The following is a 17006-nucleotide window of genomic DNA, read 5'->3' as shown; positions in this document are numbered from 1 at the left end:
TCTTTAAAAAACTAAATTCTGTTTTATTCTTTAGAAACTAATTTTTCTTGCTGACAAAGGAATGTATTACTTTAATCCTAGATATATTTCAGTTAGGCTGTTTAAGCTGTTTAGTCATCTTTCTAACATTTGGACTAACTTTTGAAAATATTTTATACTTCCTCAGATGTAGATAGATTTTTACATCTTTATAGATTTTCATATCAGTGTCTATAAAATGGTTTCTCTTGCTCTTATTGCTTATAAGTGATCCCAGATCACCTTAAATATTTGTCAGTATCAAGGCAATAAATTATTTCTACATATATGAAATTCCATGTATTTATTAGCATAGCAAATGTGTAGATAATCATTAGAAAGGAATAATGAATCCATTAAGACAAACATGTTATCAAAGTACAGTTAACCTAGAATAACACTCCCAAAATGGAACTTATTAAAAATAGTATTTCTTCTTTTGTTTATGTGTAACACAGATGAATTCTTGCAGAGTCTATCTGGGGAAGTACATAAGGAATTGGAGGAGATTCATGCTTGTAGTTATGTGAGAAAGAAAAGACAAATAACAGGCTCTTTCCATTTTCTTTCTCTTGATGGGAAAGTTGAATATAAAGAATTATCTAGAATAATAAAAGCGTAATATGCTAATTAGATTGGACAGCCTAACGACCTTCCGGATGAAGCTGCAGGGGGCCAAGGTAGAGGCAGTTAGGGGTGATCAGGCAGGCAGGCAAACAGTTAGGGGCTATCAGGCAGGCAGGGGTGGTTAGGGGTGATCAGGCAGGTAGGCAAGTGGCTAGGGGCGATCAGGCAGGCAGGTGACTGGTTTTAGGGACAATCAGGCTGGCAGAGTGGTTAAGGGTGATCAGGTAGGCAGGCAAGTGATTAGGGGTGATCAAACAGTTAGGAGCCAGCAGTCCTGGATTGTGAGAGGGTGCAGGCTGAGCTGAGGGCTTCCTTCCCCCATGCACAAATTTTGTGCACTGGGCCTCTAGTTAACTATGATATAACGGGATTAAAGTAACAAGGGATTGCTTAGTAAGGAATAAAGATAATTCTAAAGAATATAGAAAAAACATGTATAAGGAGCAGCCACCATCTGTAGAGCAAAGGTCACCTAAGGAAGGGTCACCACTCACACTCCAGGGCTGGGATCCAGATCTTGATGAAAATGGCATAGCTGTGGCTTAATGAATGGCAGAGAAGTCACTGGTGCTGTGCTGGCAGAGCTTGTTGGAAATCAGCCCTGTAGGATGCTAGGGAAAGCTATTCATAGGGAGATGTCTGATGGGAAGAACTCTGCTACAGAACTGTCCAAAGGGATGCTGAAGAATCTACCTGCCACTTAGTGCTTCTGGCTGCCTGCATTTCCAGAGCTAGACATTGAGAAGCTGTGCATATTGCAGGAGTCTGGTGCTAGTGAAAACCACACCTGCCACAGAAGCCTGCCAAGTGGAACACTGGGATCAGAAGCAAAGTCTTTTTCCTCTTACAGCATCTCTTTAGTGTCCTCTGTGAATGAGCTTAACAACATGTCAGATGTCAGAAGGGAAAATATTTAAATGTCCCAAATCCATTTTCACAGAGCTGACAAAAATAGTGAATTTGGATTTGAGGAGCAATCATGGATAACTAAAAACAGTTATTTCTTTCACTATTTGGGTTCCATATATACCTTTCTGCACACATTTGAATTCCCAACTTAACTATTTTTATGTTGTGTATTTTTTTAACAAATTGTTGTTAAATACTAGTTATTTTAATACTGTTGTCATTTATCCTTTATACTTGCCTAAAGTGGTTAATACACCATCATATTACAGTATCAGAGCATTCTGAATTTGACTATATATTTACCTTTAACTAGCACATTTGTTTATTCATCTATCAATAGATAGTTGGGTTGTCTCACCTTTTTGGACTTTTGTATTTAAGTCCTACCTGAAGTTCTAATCTAATTATAGCCAGCAAAGTGAACCAATCCACAAAAGGGTGATAATGACTTTATTAGATGATCATATGATCTAATGTTCTTTCCTTCCTTGTTATAGTAACTAAATGCAAAATTTTGAACCCCTGAATAAAGTTCATAATCCAGATAACTTAGTAATACTAAATACTAAGTTAGTAATGTGGGTGTGCTGACTCTATGATAGTAGAAGATATTGCTCTTCAGGAATACATTATTTGGTTCCATACCTTGAACATCTATTAACCACTAGAGGCCTGGTGCATGAAAATTCATGCACTGAAAAGGGGGGTCCCTCAGCCTGGCCTGCCCTCCCCCCTCCCCCCCCTTCCCACAGTCCAGGAGCCCTCAAGGATGGGAGGCAACTCATTGATCAGGGGAAGGTGATGCCCCCATCACACCTCTGCTGCTGGCACTGCTGGCAGCACAAACCTCGGCTGGCCCTGGTTACCTGAGCCTTGCATAGCTCTGGGCGGCTGGGCAGCCACCATCTGAGGCTTGCCTGCGCCTTGGGTCAGTCCTGGGCATCTTGGGGACTGAAGGGTCTGGGGGACTCAGGAGGAAGGTGTGCAGAGTAGCCGGATCCACCTGGAGGAAGGTGTGGCTGTGCCGTGTGCCTGCTGCCCCAACAGGGCTGAGGGGACTGGGTGTCGCCATCTTGTGGCTGTGGGCACCGCCATCTTGAGAGTGTAGCAGTCAGTTTGCATATTCCTTCCTTATTGGCTGTGGGTGCTGCCATATTTGTGAGGGCATGACAGTCAGTTTACATGTTCCCTATTTATTAGATAGGATGGCTACATTTCATGAGTTGAACCTGTTCAAAATGTTTACATTCTTTATAGTATTGATCCCGTTCAGAAACTTAAGTTGGATGAGGTAGCCACCCTTCTGAAAATATAAATAGGGTGGACAAGTAGATGGTTATTGAATCAAAATAGACTTTTGTTATATTTATATAAAATAGGGCTTTTATTTTTTGGTATGTTTTTTATGTTTGATGGTAGTGATTATGGATCCTTTTGAAAGGAGGCAAAAAGGGCAGGGGACTGAAGCAAAATAAACTAACAGAAGAGACTAATGGTGTATATAAGTTTGGAAGATACCTTAAAAATAGTTTTCTATTACTGCTTTAAAGTGTTTCCTAACAAAGAAATGTGATTTTTATTTTTCAGACTGCCCTAGCACATTTAGAGTCTCTTGCAGTAGATGTTGAGGTGGCCAATCCACCAGCCAGTAAGGAGAGCATTGATGGTCTTCCAGAGACACTTGTTCTTGAGGATCATACTGGTAAGAAGGGCAAAGTTTATCTCTAATGCTGAATGACACATTGCATGTTTAAGTATATGATTAAGGCACTTAGGAGATAAAGTATTATTATAAACTTGTACTATATTTTGTATGAAACCAGATTCTGAAAAACTCTTAACCAGTAGAAGAATATTTTTAATTTATTAAGTGATAGGTTGGGACAAATGTTCCCTAGTCAACTTTCTACAAAAGCAATGTTTATTAAATTTCAAATGGTCTTGTATTAGAAACATGTTTGACAATTTTTGATCAAAGTCTGGTTCATTTGTCTTTCACAGGAATCATCTATGGATTCATATGCTGATTTTCAGTTTTATTAAAATTGAACTTCATTGGATTAATATATCTAATTACTTGTTGTTTTTAGCTATTGGTCAGGAGCAGTGCTGTCCAATTTGTTGTAGTGAGTATATTAAAGATGATATAGCGACAGAGTTACCCTGCCACCATTTCTTTCACAAACCTTGTGTCTCAATTTGGCTGCAGAAGGTAAGTTTTAGATTTACTTCCTTTAATATTTTAATAGTTTTCTCCTATAAGTTAATGATGATAGTAGTGTCTTTTAATCCTATTTATTTCGCTATGTACTCATAGTTCTTTTGAGTTCAGTTTAATTTATTTTAATTAAAGTTAGTTACCTTTTAATGACTACAGATTAATGATAATATCAAACTATTTTACTTTACTAACATTGTCTAAAAAACAGTATAGACAACCTGAACTACTTAACATATTTAATTATATTCCATAAATTAGGTGTTTTCATAAATACCTCAAGCAAAGAAGCTTTTGGCAATACTCAGTACTGTAAGAATATACTGATATTCTGATAATATGTATCAGTGCTTTTATATGAGAAATGTTTAATAAACTATCAACTGTCTTTTATTCAAACTTTCATATATTACCCTAAAATATTTACCCCCAATTTTTAAGTATATTTGAATTATATACTTAAAGGAAAATAGAATTTTACTTAAATATCTGTTAACTCTGTTTGTCATAAAGAATATTTACGTGCAGTTCAGTGGAAATTCCCAAATCACTTTCCCAGCTTAATTATGGAAATAACTCTCTTCCCTACAACAGCTTTCTTTCTTTCCCCTTCCTTTCTTTCTCCCCTCCTCTTTCTCTCCCTTCTCTTTTGTTGCTGTTGCTCCCCTTAAAAGTAAAAACTCTAACACTTATATCAGTGCAGAAAAAGTCACCATTCTTTTATAAATTCTAAAGTTTCTGTCTTGGCTTTTAAGTCCTGTGATCTAGCTCCCAGACTGTCTCTTCAGATTTACTTCTGTACCTTTGTTCCTGTTTGCTTAGCCTGGTGTGGTCTTCCTCTGTATCAGAAAGATTAGATGGTCCTGCTTAAATTCCATCTTTTCTGTCTTTAATATCCCCATTCTTTAAACGTCTACAATAGTGCCGAAGCCTTAATAAGGATCTAGTGTTCTGTGTGTGTCAGGAACTGTTAGATGATTCATGTGTATTTTCCCATTTACTCCTCACAATACCTCTGGTACATACAGGATAGGGCAAAAGTAGGTCTATAATTGTGAGTACATGAAACAGTTTATCCTTCGATTATTACTTATTACTTATTATATTATTTTCTATACAAACAACTGTAACCCTACTTTTTCCCACCCTGCATTGTTATCTTTATTATCATTTTCCAATGATTGTTACTTGTATAAGGTTACACAGCTAGTATGTGCTTGGGTAGAAACCACACACATCTATCTGACTCTAAAATGTTGCTATTATGGCCCCATTCAGAAGGGCAGGTGCCCAAAAATGTTGGAAGAATTAAATTCTTGAATTGTAAACATGTATGTTTTATAGCCATGACTTGTCCTTTATTTGGCTATAACTCAAGGCAATGATCTCTGTATAGTTTCCTTCCTGTCAGGAAACAGCTTAGTGTGAAGCCTTTCCTCTAGGGAGAAGGTTCCCAAGACACAAATCGTGATCACCTTTAACAGGTTGATTTCTTCAACCTGCTTTCTATCAGGGAGGTTGCTTTGGGAAAAAGACTAAACTTGCAAAAGGATAATTTTAACACCAGATGACATATCTCTGGAACTTTTGTTCCTAAAATGGTATACTCCCAGAATAACTGCTTTCCCTGTCCCACCCTCCCTGTCAGGTCTGTGGTTGATGTGTTTTGTCATGTAGAAAGCATCTAACTCTCCACATCATCATCAGTATCATCACCAGAATAGGTGAGGACATGCCCTGTAACTCCTTGCTCATTCCCTACAGCAGCACTAGTGCCAACCAGGGAGTGTAGTGGACTCTCAACGAATAGTCATTAAATGAAAGATGAGTGATGTAAAAGATACAAACATGATTGAGAGACAGTTTACCCTAAAGGAATTAGTGTCTGCTTGAGATAAAAGAAAATAGCATAAAAAATGTTCCTTTCTGTTCTGTGTAGGTTTGAAGTTTATTTAGTTTTTAAGTAATTTCTTTTGTTTTTAGGATAATGATACTGTTTGTCTTTCTTAAGATGCTTGTGTGGTAGTTAAGACCTTCTCATTGGCTATGAACTTGTTCTTCTCCCTCCAGTCAGGAACATGCCCTGTGTGCCGCCGTCATTTCCCACCTGCAGTTATTGAAGCATCTGCAGCTGCTTCCTCTGAGCCTGGTCACGATGCCCCACCTTCAAATGACAGTACTGCAGACGCTCCTTAAACCTTAACACTTGAATGAGATCATTCTATAAAGTAAATCTGAAAATTCCTTCTAAACCTGATGTGCAAATAATTATATATAAATATATTAAAATGCTATATATAGTCTATGCCATAGTTTAGAAAGAGAATGTTGACCTTTCTAAACTAAGTATAGGTTTGCAGAAAGTACTAACATTTTCAAGCTGAATGTAGAAGCAGTACATCCATTATTTTTAGTTGAAGGTGTTTATATTAATTGCATAAGTCAAGCTTATCACTTAACTCTCTCCAGAAGAAATAATCATCTGTGTGGCACGCGTTACTGGTTTTCTCTGAATATTGCCACTAAGTGATTATGATTAGCTCTCCTATTTGTATCAAATGTGAAGACTATAATCCCAACAGTAGTAAAATTTGGTTTCATTGGAAATAAAAAGAAAGCTTTTTTCATTGGTCCCTTTGCTTTTGCTACATCAAAACCTCTTTGTTTATAATACTGAGTGGTTTTTTTTAGGAAGGTGTCTAGTCTTCCATTTTTATTTAAAATTAGGACTTTTAAAGAATGTCAAACTGGCTAAAATTTTGGCTGAACATCACAAAATTTCAAAATTTTAAATGTAAACCCCTGGAAATGGTTAGGTATATTTTTTTTAATGTTGGATGTGCTTAAAGTCAGGTTAGTAAAGCATATGAACAATCTAGTGTGCTTGGCGCCTGGTGAATTAGATGGCCTTATAGAAATTCTTTCTACTTGGTTAAAATGATATTTGAAGGTTCAGAACACTCCTGGCACATTTATTTAATAACTATTAGGTATAGGTATTGTAAGGTGATTTTGGTTCTGAAATATTTTAGAAAGTCTGAAAACATGCATAAAGTGTTTTTAACACTCATTCTATTGTATCCTAAAGGAAAATCTGAATCCTTAGAAAACTATGTTAACTTTTCTGACTTGTATAAAGCATAAAAGTGATGGGGTATAGGACATATTGGGCCATACCTTTTTTACAACATATCTAAACTTTACTGGGTTATAATTTATTTCTTTAAAGTATTCCTGAACAAATAGTATTTATATCACATTATCAGTATTTGTTTCTTTACACTAATTTATTTGGGTAAAATTATTTACCTGGAATTAAAATAAAAATAAGTAATTTCAAATTAAGCCATGGCTGAAAAGGAAGTAGATTATGTGATTGCCTAGTGACTGTGTGAACAGAACTTAATATGTAACACAGTTTCTTTCTTATTTTCCTTTGTTTAAAGGAGAAAAGAAGATCCCGACCTCAGATTTACCCTCTAAAAGAGTTTTCTGTTCAAAAGCTTCTACAAAAGTAAGGAAGTCAGCTTTCCTTATTCTTTTTATGGGAAATTGACCTACAAGGCCATCTTTGTAATTACATAACCCCCAACGAAGACTGCACAGCTTTCTGCTTAGGTGATCTCACCCAATAGACAATTATGTATAAACATGGATGCAATATTTAACTTACGGATATGATTTGATATCAAACACCAGAGAATGATGGCTGTTAGAATACCACATTTGAGCAAGTAAAATAGTAAAGCACATAGTGAGTGTACATCCATTTGAGTAGAAAATTTATAATTTAGTTTGGGCATATGAAAGGAATATTTATGTAGAACATTTATAATTTAGTTTGGACATATAAGAGGAATATTTGTGTGGCTTCCCAAATGCAAAATTACATTTATTTGTGTAATTTCTCTAAGTATTTATATTCCATCTCTTTTCTTCATTCTTAAAAATAAGTGAATTTTCACTGCTGTCACATTTGAGGCTTAAATATAAGGAATATAACACTTGCATTCTAATTTTTGCATATATTGTAAATGTGTCTGGTATTTACAGCAAATACTGTGTATCCTTTTATGAGTAAAACAAACTGAACATTGCATGTATGATGTGGTGACTTTATAACTTCGGGGTTCTTTGGGGCTTCTGTGACTTTGGAAATGCTTACATTCAGGCCTTAATGTTGCATTAGCTGGCATGTTTTCCTTCTGGTGTACATAGGCTCTGTTGTATAAACTAATATTTGCTTGTTTTCTACTCTGTGATCTTTCCACACCATATTTCATTGATCAGTTAGTGTCAAGGAGTCAAATCAGATTAAAATTAATTCTCATGTGTATATTGTGAAAATTTGTGACTAGTATGATTTTGTTTGTTTCTTTTTTGGTTTCCAAAAATTTGTGGCTAGTGTGTTTTTTTGTTGTTGTTTTTTCCTTTAAATAATATTGATCAGTTACTGGTTAAACTAACTGCTATAGATTTCTCTTTAATAAGCCACATGTTATATTTAGGCAGGATTAAGAGAGGTTGGTTGGTTTTCTTCTCCTAGATGGCAGTTGTCCCAAAGAAAATATTTCTTCTTTGCCTATTAAGATTTAGCTATTATCTGCCAGTTGTTAGACAGTTTTGGTTCCAAACTCAGCCAGCAGCGTTGAGAGCTGATCTTAAGATAGTTGTTGTACTTTTTGCTTTCCATTTGTTTCTGTCCTTCATTCTTGGCTCCCTGTTATCTATAAATAGCTGCTATGAAGGAAGAAAGTTAAATAAAAGTTAGATTATAAAAAAATTTTTAAAGGAGATTGAGGTTTTAGGTATTTTCATTGTAACAAGCTGATAAAAGCTGAGGCTGATAAGTTCTGACACCAAAATATTGTTTGATTAGATTTTGGATCCTTTTGAAAAAGTTAAGACTACATGAAGGTAAATTAGAAATAAGTATAAATAATAAAAATGTTTTTTCCCTTATTTCTCTATTGTATGTTAAGTGACTTGACCTAATAATTTTTTTTTTACATTTTTTTCTTGTAATATAAATGCTGATATTTAAAGATAGATCAATGTGGTTTTCTTTTGTGTTGCTTAGCTGTTTATCTGTAAGCTAACTAACTCAAGATTATTTGTGATCTGGATTTATATATAAGCTGTTAAATATGTATGAACTGTTCAAATGGAATGCAAGTTTTTCAAAGCCCAGGTCTAAATGTAATGATTGGTTTATTGTTCTACAACTCCACTCATCATTTTCTGTAAATCATAAACAATAAACAGGATATACTCAGTGGTCATTTCTAATATTTAATTGTGCAGTCATATCACTTCTATAATGTAACCCCTGAAAGATTTAGCATTAATGGCAAAGGATACAGCTGTCAAGGAAGTCTGGAACAGGCTCCCAAGCATATGATTTTATAGTCCTTGAACTGTGATCTAAGAAGGCCCAGCTGTATAGAAGTGGCTGCTGGACTTCTTCTAGAAAGGCTCTGAATTAGTCCTGCTCTCCCCTGCCCAACCATCATAGCAGTCCTGTGTGTTCAGCAGAGCCTGACTTCCACACTAACTCAGGAATACAGATACCCTCAAAATTCCAGGATGGACACCGCCTCAATTCAGTGGCTTCACCAAATCAGGTATGGCAATATTGTCAAATACACCTGTTTAGGAGGATTTGTCATGCTTTCCAGAAGGTTCAAAAACCTCACCCATTTCAGAAGGGTAAACTGAGAACCATCATGTCTGTATTAGAAAACTATAATCATTTTTATTCTGCCTTAATACAATAAACATTTTTTAGAAAAACGCAGTCACAGAACCAGAAACAGCAATGGCACACCTCTTTCTAGTGCCAAAATCCATTTTTAATTATGTTATATATTTTTGAAGCCACTGCTTCCAGAGTTGGAGTCACTCAGCATTCCCTACAAGGGATGGATTTTGTTGTTAGAATTGTCACTCAAATGATTTTGTAAATAGCACGAATGTGAAATTAAATAGAAAGGTCCTGTCTTGTGTTTTGCATCTCTTTATGTCTTCCTTCAGGCTTCACACTTTTCTCAGATCTTTCGTGGTAACTACTCCAAACCAGCCTGTCATTGATTCTCTCAGTCCCTCTCTTACAATATGGTGCTCAGGCCAGTTTGGCCTGTGGACTGAAGGGTCCTAGGTTCAATTCCTGGCCATGGCACATGCCTAGGTTGTGGGCTCGATCCCCAATGGGGGGCATTCTCATCACTGGTGTTCTATTTCTCTCTTTCTGAAATCAATAAAAACACATATATATATCATAACTTCATAACTAAACACCATTCCTCTGTAGTCTGACTAGAGCTAAGCCCAGGAGCATTACTGCCAACTTCAGAGTGATCCTCCTATGACTGGTCTGTATTGGTATTATTTTTGTTAATTACTTAATTCATTCTTACCAAGTTTAACTTATAAAGGTCCTTATGATTCTTCCTCTTAGCCTCAGTCCAATTTTGGTGAAGCATGCCTTTGATATTTAGTGGTGTTGTCCAAGTCATTGATAAATATTGTCCAGAACAGGATGAATGCCACCATAGACTGTCTTCCAGGTGACTTTGATCCATTAGTCAATAATTTGATATAGTTATTGAAGCAGCTACCAGTCACTTATATGCTCATGTTTCTTCATCTTTCCTAAAATGACACTAAGAAATTTTATTGTGTTTGGCCAATAGGCAGATTACACTGTGTATGGAAATAGCCTTGCCTGCTAGTATATTAAATCAAGAAAGGAAATTAATTTAGCAGGAAATGCCTCATTCTTAGTAAAACCACCTCCTTTTCCAACTGCTCACAGGCCATCTCTTTATTAATCTGTCCTACAATTTGATAAGTGATCATTTTCAAGCTCAATTTTCTAATTTTTAGAGTCTACTTTTTTCCTCTCAAAAATGTGATATTTGAAGTAATATGACCTTGACAAGCCATTTAATCCTCTCTGCTTCTGTTTTCTCTATAAAATGAATCTAAATTACCACTGGTTTGTGCATGAATAAAGTTTTTAATAAATGTTTTTTTGTTTGCGTCCATCCTTGTTTGATTTTTAACACTACCTTTAGGGTTGTTTAACATTTCAGATGAAAACCTAAAAACTATCTTAGTCCCTTCTCAGGAGTTAAAAGAATTTAGAATTTGACAGGTGATCTTTATTAAATCTAGAGGCCCTGTGCATGAAATTCATGCACTTGGGGGAGCGGGGCGTCCCTCATTCTGGCCTGTGCTCTCACAGTCCTGGAGCCCTCAAGGAATGTCCGACTGACAGCCTAGGACATCCTTAGCCCTGCCGCGGAGGTGGGAGAGGCTCCCCCCACCACTGCTACGCTTGCCAGCCATGAGCCCGGCTTCTGGCCCAGTAGTGCACTGACCACCAAGGGGCGGCTTCTGCACTGAGCATCTGTCCCCTGGTGGTCAGTGTGTGTCATAGGGATTGGTAATTCTATTGTTCGGTCAATTTGCATATTAGCCTTTTATTATATAGGATAATAAATAAAATTTACTTAATAGTAATTTTGCTAAAAGATGACATGCCTGTATGTGGCAACTGATTGCTTCTTGGTTGTAATCAGTATATAGTTTTAATAGTGGAAAGTGAAAGAAGAGGTCTTTATGTCTTTTTTATCTTTTTAGAAAGATACTCTCTCATAATCATTCACTGTAACAGAAATTCTCTACAAAGTTCTCGTTTTTCCTGTGATTATAACATAGTATTTCTTCTTAAAAAGATTCATTGAAAAATGTATTTAAGTGCTAAATATTAGATATTCTGTTAGGCTGTTTTAGCTAATAATTCATAATGAATCTGAAGTTGTCCCAACTTTACAAATAAAAATTTGAGTCTTGGTTCTTAAGGCAGAGCCTGAGGGTTCTTTCTGGTTCATGCCACCTTCCTAGGTGATATGATCAACGTTATCTGATCAACGTTAATATTTAAGTAAGCTTTTTGAGATACAGTCTGAGTTTTAAAAATGGGGGTGGGGAGTGGAAGGAGTGTCTGTTTAAATTTCTTTTAAAAAAAACAAAACTATTTTGTTAGTGTTTACTTATTTTGCTAAATTGCTATAAAGAGGCATGTTTGCCCTAATATACCCCTGATCAAAGTTCTAATGAATTGGTTAATAAAGTTTCTTAGTCACCACTAAGATCTCATGAGAACTACTTCTGCCTGATGACTTGGGATCCTTAAATTGTTCTGCCTGATGACTTGGGATCCTATCTGTGTCCTGATAGGTGTATGACATCCAACCAGTGAGACCTCACTAGTGCAGACACCTAGACAGGTGCTAAAGTATCTGGATTTCTTCCTTCAGAAGCCAGGGTCATTTGCAGTCCCTCCAAAGAGAGACTCTATCCCCAAATTGTTTCATCAGTAGGAAGAGACATTTGGCAGCGTTTCCTTTTGATTTCAGTCCTTAAATGCTATTTTAAATTCTTTACAAGCATTTAAAGCTATGCTCTAATTCTCTTTGTCTTTTATTCCCATTTTCTCGTTAAGAGGACCCAGGTGTTACAGACAACTGTTGTAAGGGGCTTCATTACATAACATCATACTGACTGGCCTTTGGCCTTACCAAAGAATTCCTCCTCTTGACCTAGACCAGGACCTGTCAACCCTAGCATTGCAGTACCCTATTTTTGCTACCATTACAGAAGGTCCAAGTTTTAATTTTAGTTTAAATTCACATTTAGGGCAAATGAACATAGGGATTGGGAGCTTACAAAGCCAACCTTGTCTGGAAAGCAAGTTCTAATCTAGATTGGATGATGGTGAATTACAAGTGCAAACTGCCCTACCCAGTTTGGCTCAGAGGATAGAGCATCAGCCTGGGACTAAAAGGTCCCAGGTTCAATTCTGGTCAGGGCATGTATCTAGGCTGCAGGCTCAATCCCCAGTAAAGGCTGTGCAGGAGGCAGCCAATCAATGATGTTCCTCTCTGATTGATGTTTCTATCCCTCTCCCTCTCCCTCTAAGAAATAAAAACATACATTTTTTTTAAAACTGCACACCTTGACAAACATCCGAAAGATGTTAAAAATTCTTACAGATTAGCTTATGAAAATAACATACTAGGACCTATCAGTGTGGCATCTTCCCTGATTCTCTGGGAAAACGCTTTCATCAAACCTAACAAATTAACTGCATATCCTGAGCTTCTATCCACTTAAAAACTGCTTATCAAGTACCTCTTCTGGCACAAAATAGTGAAACTCCCTGGCCTTCTGGAGTGTGGTTGTAATGAGGAGACTCTTACATGTGCTCCATGTCCCCCGGCAGTTGGATTCACTGGATAGGAGGGGTTTCACCTTGGCCAGGGACTCAGAGCCTGAGGATAGAAACCAGAGCAGGGAGAAAGAATACGTGCTGAGCCTCCAAGGGGAGATCATATAAATGTTGTTCCATCTATAGGTGGATCTCTTAGGAGCTTAAGTGCCCCAGCAGGGCATGATGATGTCTCAAAACCAGGGAAATGAAACAAAGGACTTGTGTGCATACATATGGGCCTAGCCAGTGGCCATGGACAATGGGGGTTGGGGGGGTGGGGGCATATCTAGGGAGGGGTTTGGGATGAGAATGGGGGAATAAGAACAATTATGTGAGACCATAATAAATAAAAAAAAATTAAAAAATAAATAATAAAAAACCAGGGAAATGTGGACAGTGTTTCTCAGAAATGGGACTGAGAAGAATGGACAGAAGCAAACTGAAAAGTGGTTCACCTTGTTTCCTGTGTTATATTTTTATTAATTTCCCCCTTTATTCACTGTACTCTAGGCATTTACATTTAAGCATCCATTGTGTTCTCACCCAGCAAATGGAACATAGAACAGGCAATTCCAAAACATTGCATTCCTACTAGGTATATAGCCTCTCTGGTGCAAAATATTTGGGTAACCTGCTGGTAGATCCGGTCTAACATACACTGAAAACTGTCACACTAAGGGCTTGACAAGGCGTAACGGTCACCGTCAAATTGTCAGATTTGCCACATCCTGACACGCTCGGCAGCTGAATGAACCATGTGAAAATGGGCTGTTTGCAACCAGGGTGTTAAGTGCTAGGCGATGCAGCTCTTAGCAGCATGGCATAGAGAGGTGCCACATCTGGTAGGGAGGGCAGAATTGTTGCACAGCCATTAGGGTTCTTGTCTCTCCCCATTCCCTCTGCTGTATAATGCATTTTCTTCCCAAAATAAAGGCCTTGGAGAATCCCTTAGAGCTTGTTTAATCCATGTATAGGTGAAACGTCATGAAGAGGAAGGGGAGTGCAGAGCTGCATTAGATGGCTTCACCACAGTGCCTGCCATGGCTCTTCTACTTGAAATTTGAGCTTAGGAAGCCCCTGTCTGAGGGCTGCTGGACAAGCCTGCCTGGCCTTTGCCCAGGGCAAGACATCAGTTATCTTGGTTAGGAAACAAATCCATCCTCTGCCATGGGGGGAAGGGAGGATAAGTATCTGTCTTCTAAAACTTTTCCATATAAACGCTTTGAAAAGGCAAAACAAAGCTGTCAGTGCCTCTTTCTCAGAAGACTCCGGACCCACAAGAAACCCATGGATTATTTCCCAACACCTACAGACTTTGGGACACTGCAGGGCATAGAAACCCACTTTTAGCCAGAGCTGATGAGACTGCTGGGAAGACACAAGGCCCATCTATTCGGAGGTTGGCCAGTGACCAAGCACTAAAGACAAGGCAGGCTAGCCAGGTGTTCTCGCTGATGTATGTTGGGAAATAAGGAAGTCCCAGTAGGAAATGGGAGCTGAAGCAAAGGGTTGCATGAGATAGTAAAGTTGTAAGTAGCCAAGTCATGAGGAAGCCAAAAATAAGAGCAACTTGAAACCACCAGTAGAAGAAATCGAGAGGATTGAAAGTGACCGGTGTGGCTCAGCAGTTGAGCGTCAACCCATGAATCAGGATGTCACGGTTCGTTTCCCCATCAGGGCACATGCTCAGGTTGCAGGCTCCATCTCCATTGTGAGGCATGCAGAAGGCAGCCAATCAATGATTTTCTCTCATCGATGTTTTTCTCCCTCTCCCTCTCTCTAAAAATAAAAATAATTTAAAGCGAATTGACCCTGGCTGGTTTGGCTCAGTGGATAGAGCATCAGTTTGTGGACTGAAGGGTACTGGGTTTGATTCTGATCAAGGGCACATGCCCCAGTGGATTGAAAAAGGACGCCAACTGTAGTGCAGAGAAGGAAGCTGAGCCTTGTTGCTGATGGAACACTAGAACATAGAAGCAGCCATAGCTGTCCTTTCCCAAGGTATCTCATCTTACTGTCCAAAACCCTCTGCTACCCACACTGTTCATGGGCATCCTTTATAATAACACATACACAGCTATTACCACAGAGAACTTGAGTGAGTCTTTTAGTTAAGGAAACGCTGGTTATAAAGAACAGAAGAGATGCAGAAAACTGTAGGACAGCGAGGGAAAATTGGCTAACATTTGCCAAGTGTATCCTACTTGCATCTCTTTAGTAGGTGGTTTTATATGCATTATTTTAGTTTATCCTAACAAAAAGTCATAGAGCTTTAGACTAATCTCCAAAAGGCATCAAAAGGTTAAAGAGCTGCCAAGGGTCACACAGCTAGTAAGGGAGTTTGGATCAAAGGTGAGTTAATATTCAATGCAAGTACAAATGAAGTAAATCTCAGCTCCTAACCTGCAAGTTAAATAGCCTTTTATAACTTTGTTTCAGTGGAGATGAAAACACTAGACATTTGGACCAAAAGCTATGCAGAAATTGGTAGTTACCTGTCTTAATAACCAGAGAATAAGACCAAAGAGGCTAAGGAGAGTAGCCTAAGCAATAATTTATTCTCCTACCTGGAATAGAAATGATCTCAGCAGATGCAGACGTTTGTGTTACTCTCAAGTTCACTGCAGAGAGAAGTCTGTCTCATCCTTTTTCTCCTTGTCTGTCCCTGTGGTACTCAAAGTGCAAGTGACCACTATCCACATCTCAAAGTGAGCAAGAACAGTGATGTGGTCAAAGGGAACTCGTGTCTCTACCGCCTGGTGGCACTTGGGTAGAAAGCAGGCTGTGATTGAAGAGGAGTAAATGTCAAGTACCACAGCCATGCTAAATCCGCTGTCCGTGGTCTGGTTGGGTCCTGATTAGTCTCTGTCCCAGACAGCTAATCCTTTTGGTTAATGAATACCCACCGCCTCCTCATCTCCAGTAACAGAAACTCCGGGAGGCTGGGGGAGCACTGCCAAGGCAACTTGGCAGAAGGCGCTTGTCTATTCATAGACTGTTTTGTGCTTAGACTAATGAAAAATTAACTACTAAGTTGTATTATATATCTTCTCTTAAGGAGCAGGCAGTGGCTGGCACAGCCAGACACACTGGAGCTAGAACTTGAATTCAGATCTGACTACAACCGCTGTTTTCCCACTCCCCAGCAGCTAGGCTCCTCCTTTCTCACCCCCTGTAATCCTCGGTCAGTCAGGGCAGCAGCTAAGTTTAGATCAGAAATAGGTTTCTGTTTACTTACAGACCTGCTTTGTGCATGGATCCTGAGCTGCCAGCAGCAGAGTGGGAAAAGAATGACAAATTAGCAGATGAAGACATTTGCTAATTTTGTCTGCTTCCATTTTGGGGTCAGTTTTAATTAGGAAAGGCTTGGGGTGGGGAGGAAGGAGAACACAGAGTGGCAGAGCAGAACTAGAATGAAATCCAAAATGAAAGCAAATGTCAGTGGTTCTCTAGCTTCTAGCAACTGGAACTTTCTCGGCAGATACCTGGCACATTTGGAGAGCACAAATGTTAAACTTAGAGATTTTAAAATAGAAATGTCAATATTTTTTTAAATTAACATTTAAAAATATATGAGAAATTACAAGAATACATAACAAACCCCTACTGTCTTATTATTAACATTTTTACCATATTGGCAAAAAAAATGCACGTATGTATATTTATGTACACATGGTCTTTCCTTTTCCTCAAAAAAAGGGCGTTGTTCCCTAGGAAAGCTGTTTTGACTTCAACCTTCACTCCCTGGCTCCTCAGAGGCCCTCCTAAAACCATGTAGGTCTCCTGTGGTCAAGGATGTACATAGGCTATGCCTGACTTGTCAACTCGGATCAGCTGGCTGGAGGAAGTCCTGCAAGCTCAGAGAGACTGGGAATGTATAAGGTGTCCCTGCTCACAGTTCACAGCTCTCTCCATGGTCCCCCAACACCTCTGCTGGCTGTGGTCTGGATGGGTCTC

At 38.4% G+C, this 17006-nt stretch overlaps 1 protein-coding gene and 1 long non-coding RNA gene across 3 annotated transcripts in view; one reads left to right on the top strand and one right to left on the bottom strand.

Moving 5' to 3' along the window:
• PJA2 (praja ring finger ubiquitin ligase 2) overlaps positions 1–9068 on the top strand; it is a 56834-nt gene extending 47766 nt beyond the window's left edge. The window contains exons 8-11 of one of the 2 annotated variants that reach the window (XM_084881055.1): positions 3142–3256; positions 3645–3766; positions 5843–6000; positions 7219–9068. In XM_084881055.1, coding sequence (XP_084737181.1) covers positions 3142–3256; positions 3645–3766; positions 5843–5968 — 363 coding nt within the window. In that variant the 3' untranslated portion in view covers positions 5969–6000; positions 7219–9068. Of the gene's footprint in view, positions 1–3141; positions 3257–3644; positions 3767–5842 lie in introns of both variants that reach the window. The other variant, XM_084881054.1, reaches the window with a different exon arrangement.
• LOC311621218 overlaps positions 1–15762 on the bottom strand; it is a 29957-nt gene extending 14195 nt beyond the window's left edge. The window contains exon 1 of the long non-coding RNA XR_014794800.1: positions 15617–15762. This is a non-coding gene — a long non-coding RNA (uncharacterized lncRNA). The remainder of the gene's footprint in view (positions 1–15616) is intronic.
• Between the last annotated feature and the right edge of the window lie 1244 nt (positions 15763–17006).

The sequence above is a fragment of the Pipistrellus hanaki genome (assembly GCF_964339955.1).
Source record: "Pipistrellus hanaki genome assembly, chromosome: 4".
Taxonomy (NCBI): Eukaryota; Metazoa; Chordata; class Mammalia; order Chiroptera; family Vespertilionidae; genus Pipistrellus; species Pipistrellus hanaki.
The sequence above is the reverse complement of the archived record's forward strand: the minus strand, read 5'-3'. Positions and strand labels throughout refer to the sequence as shown.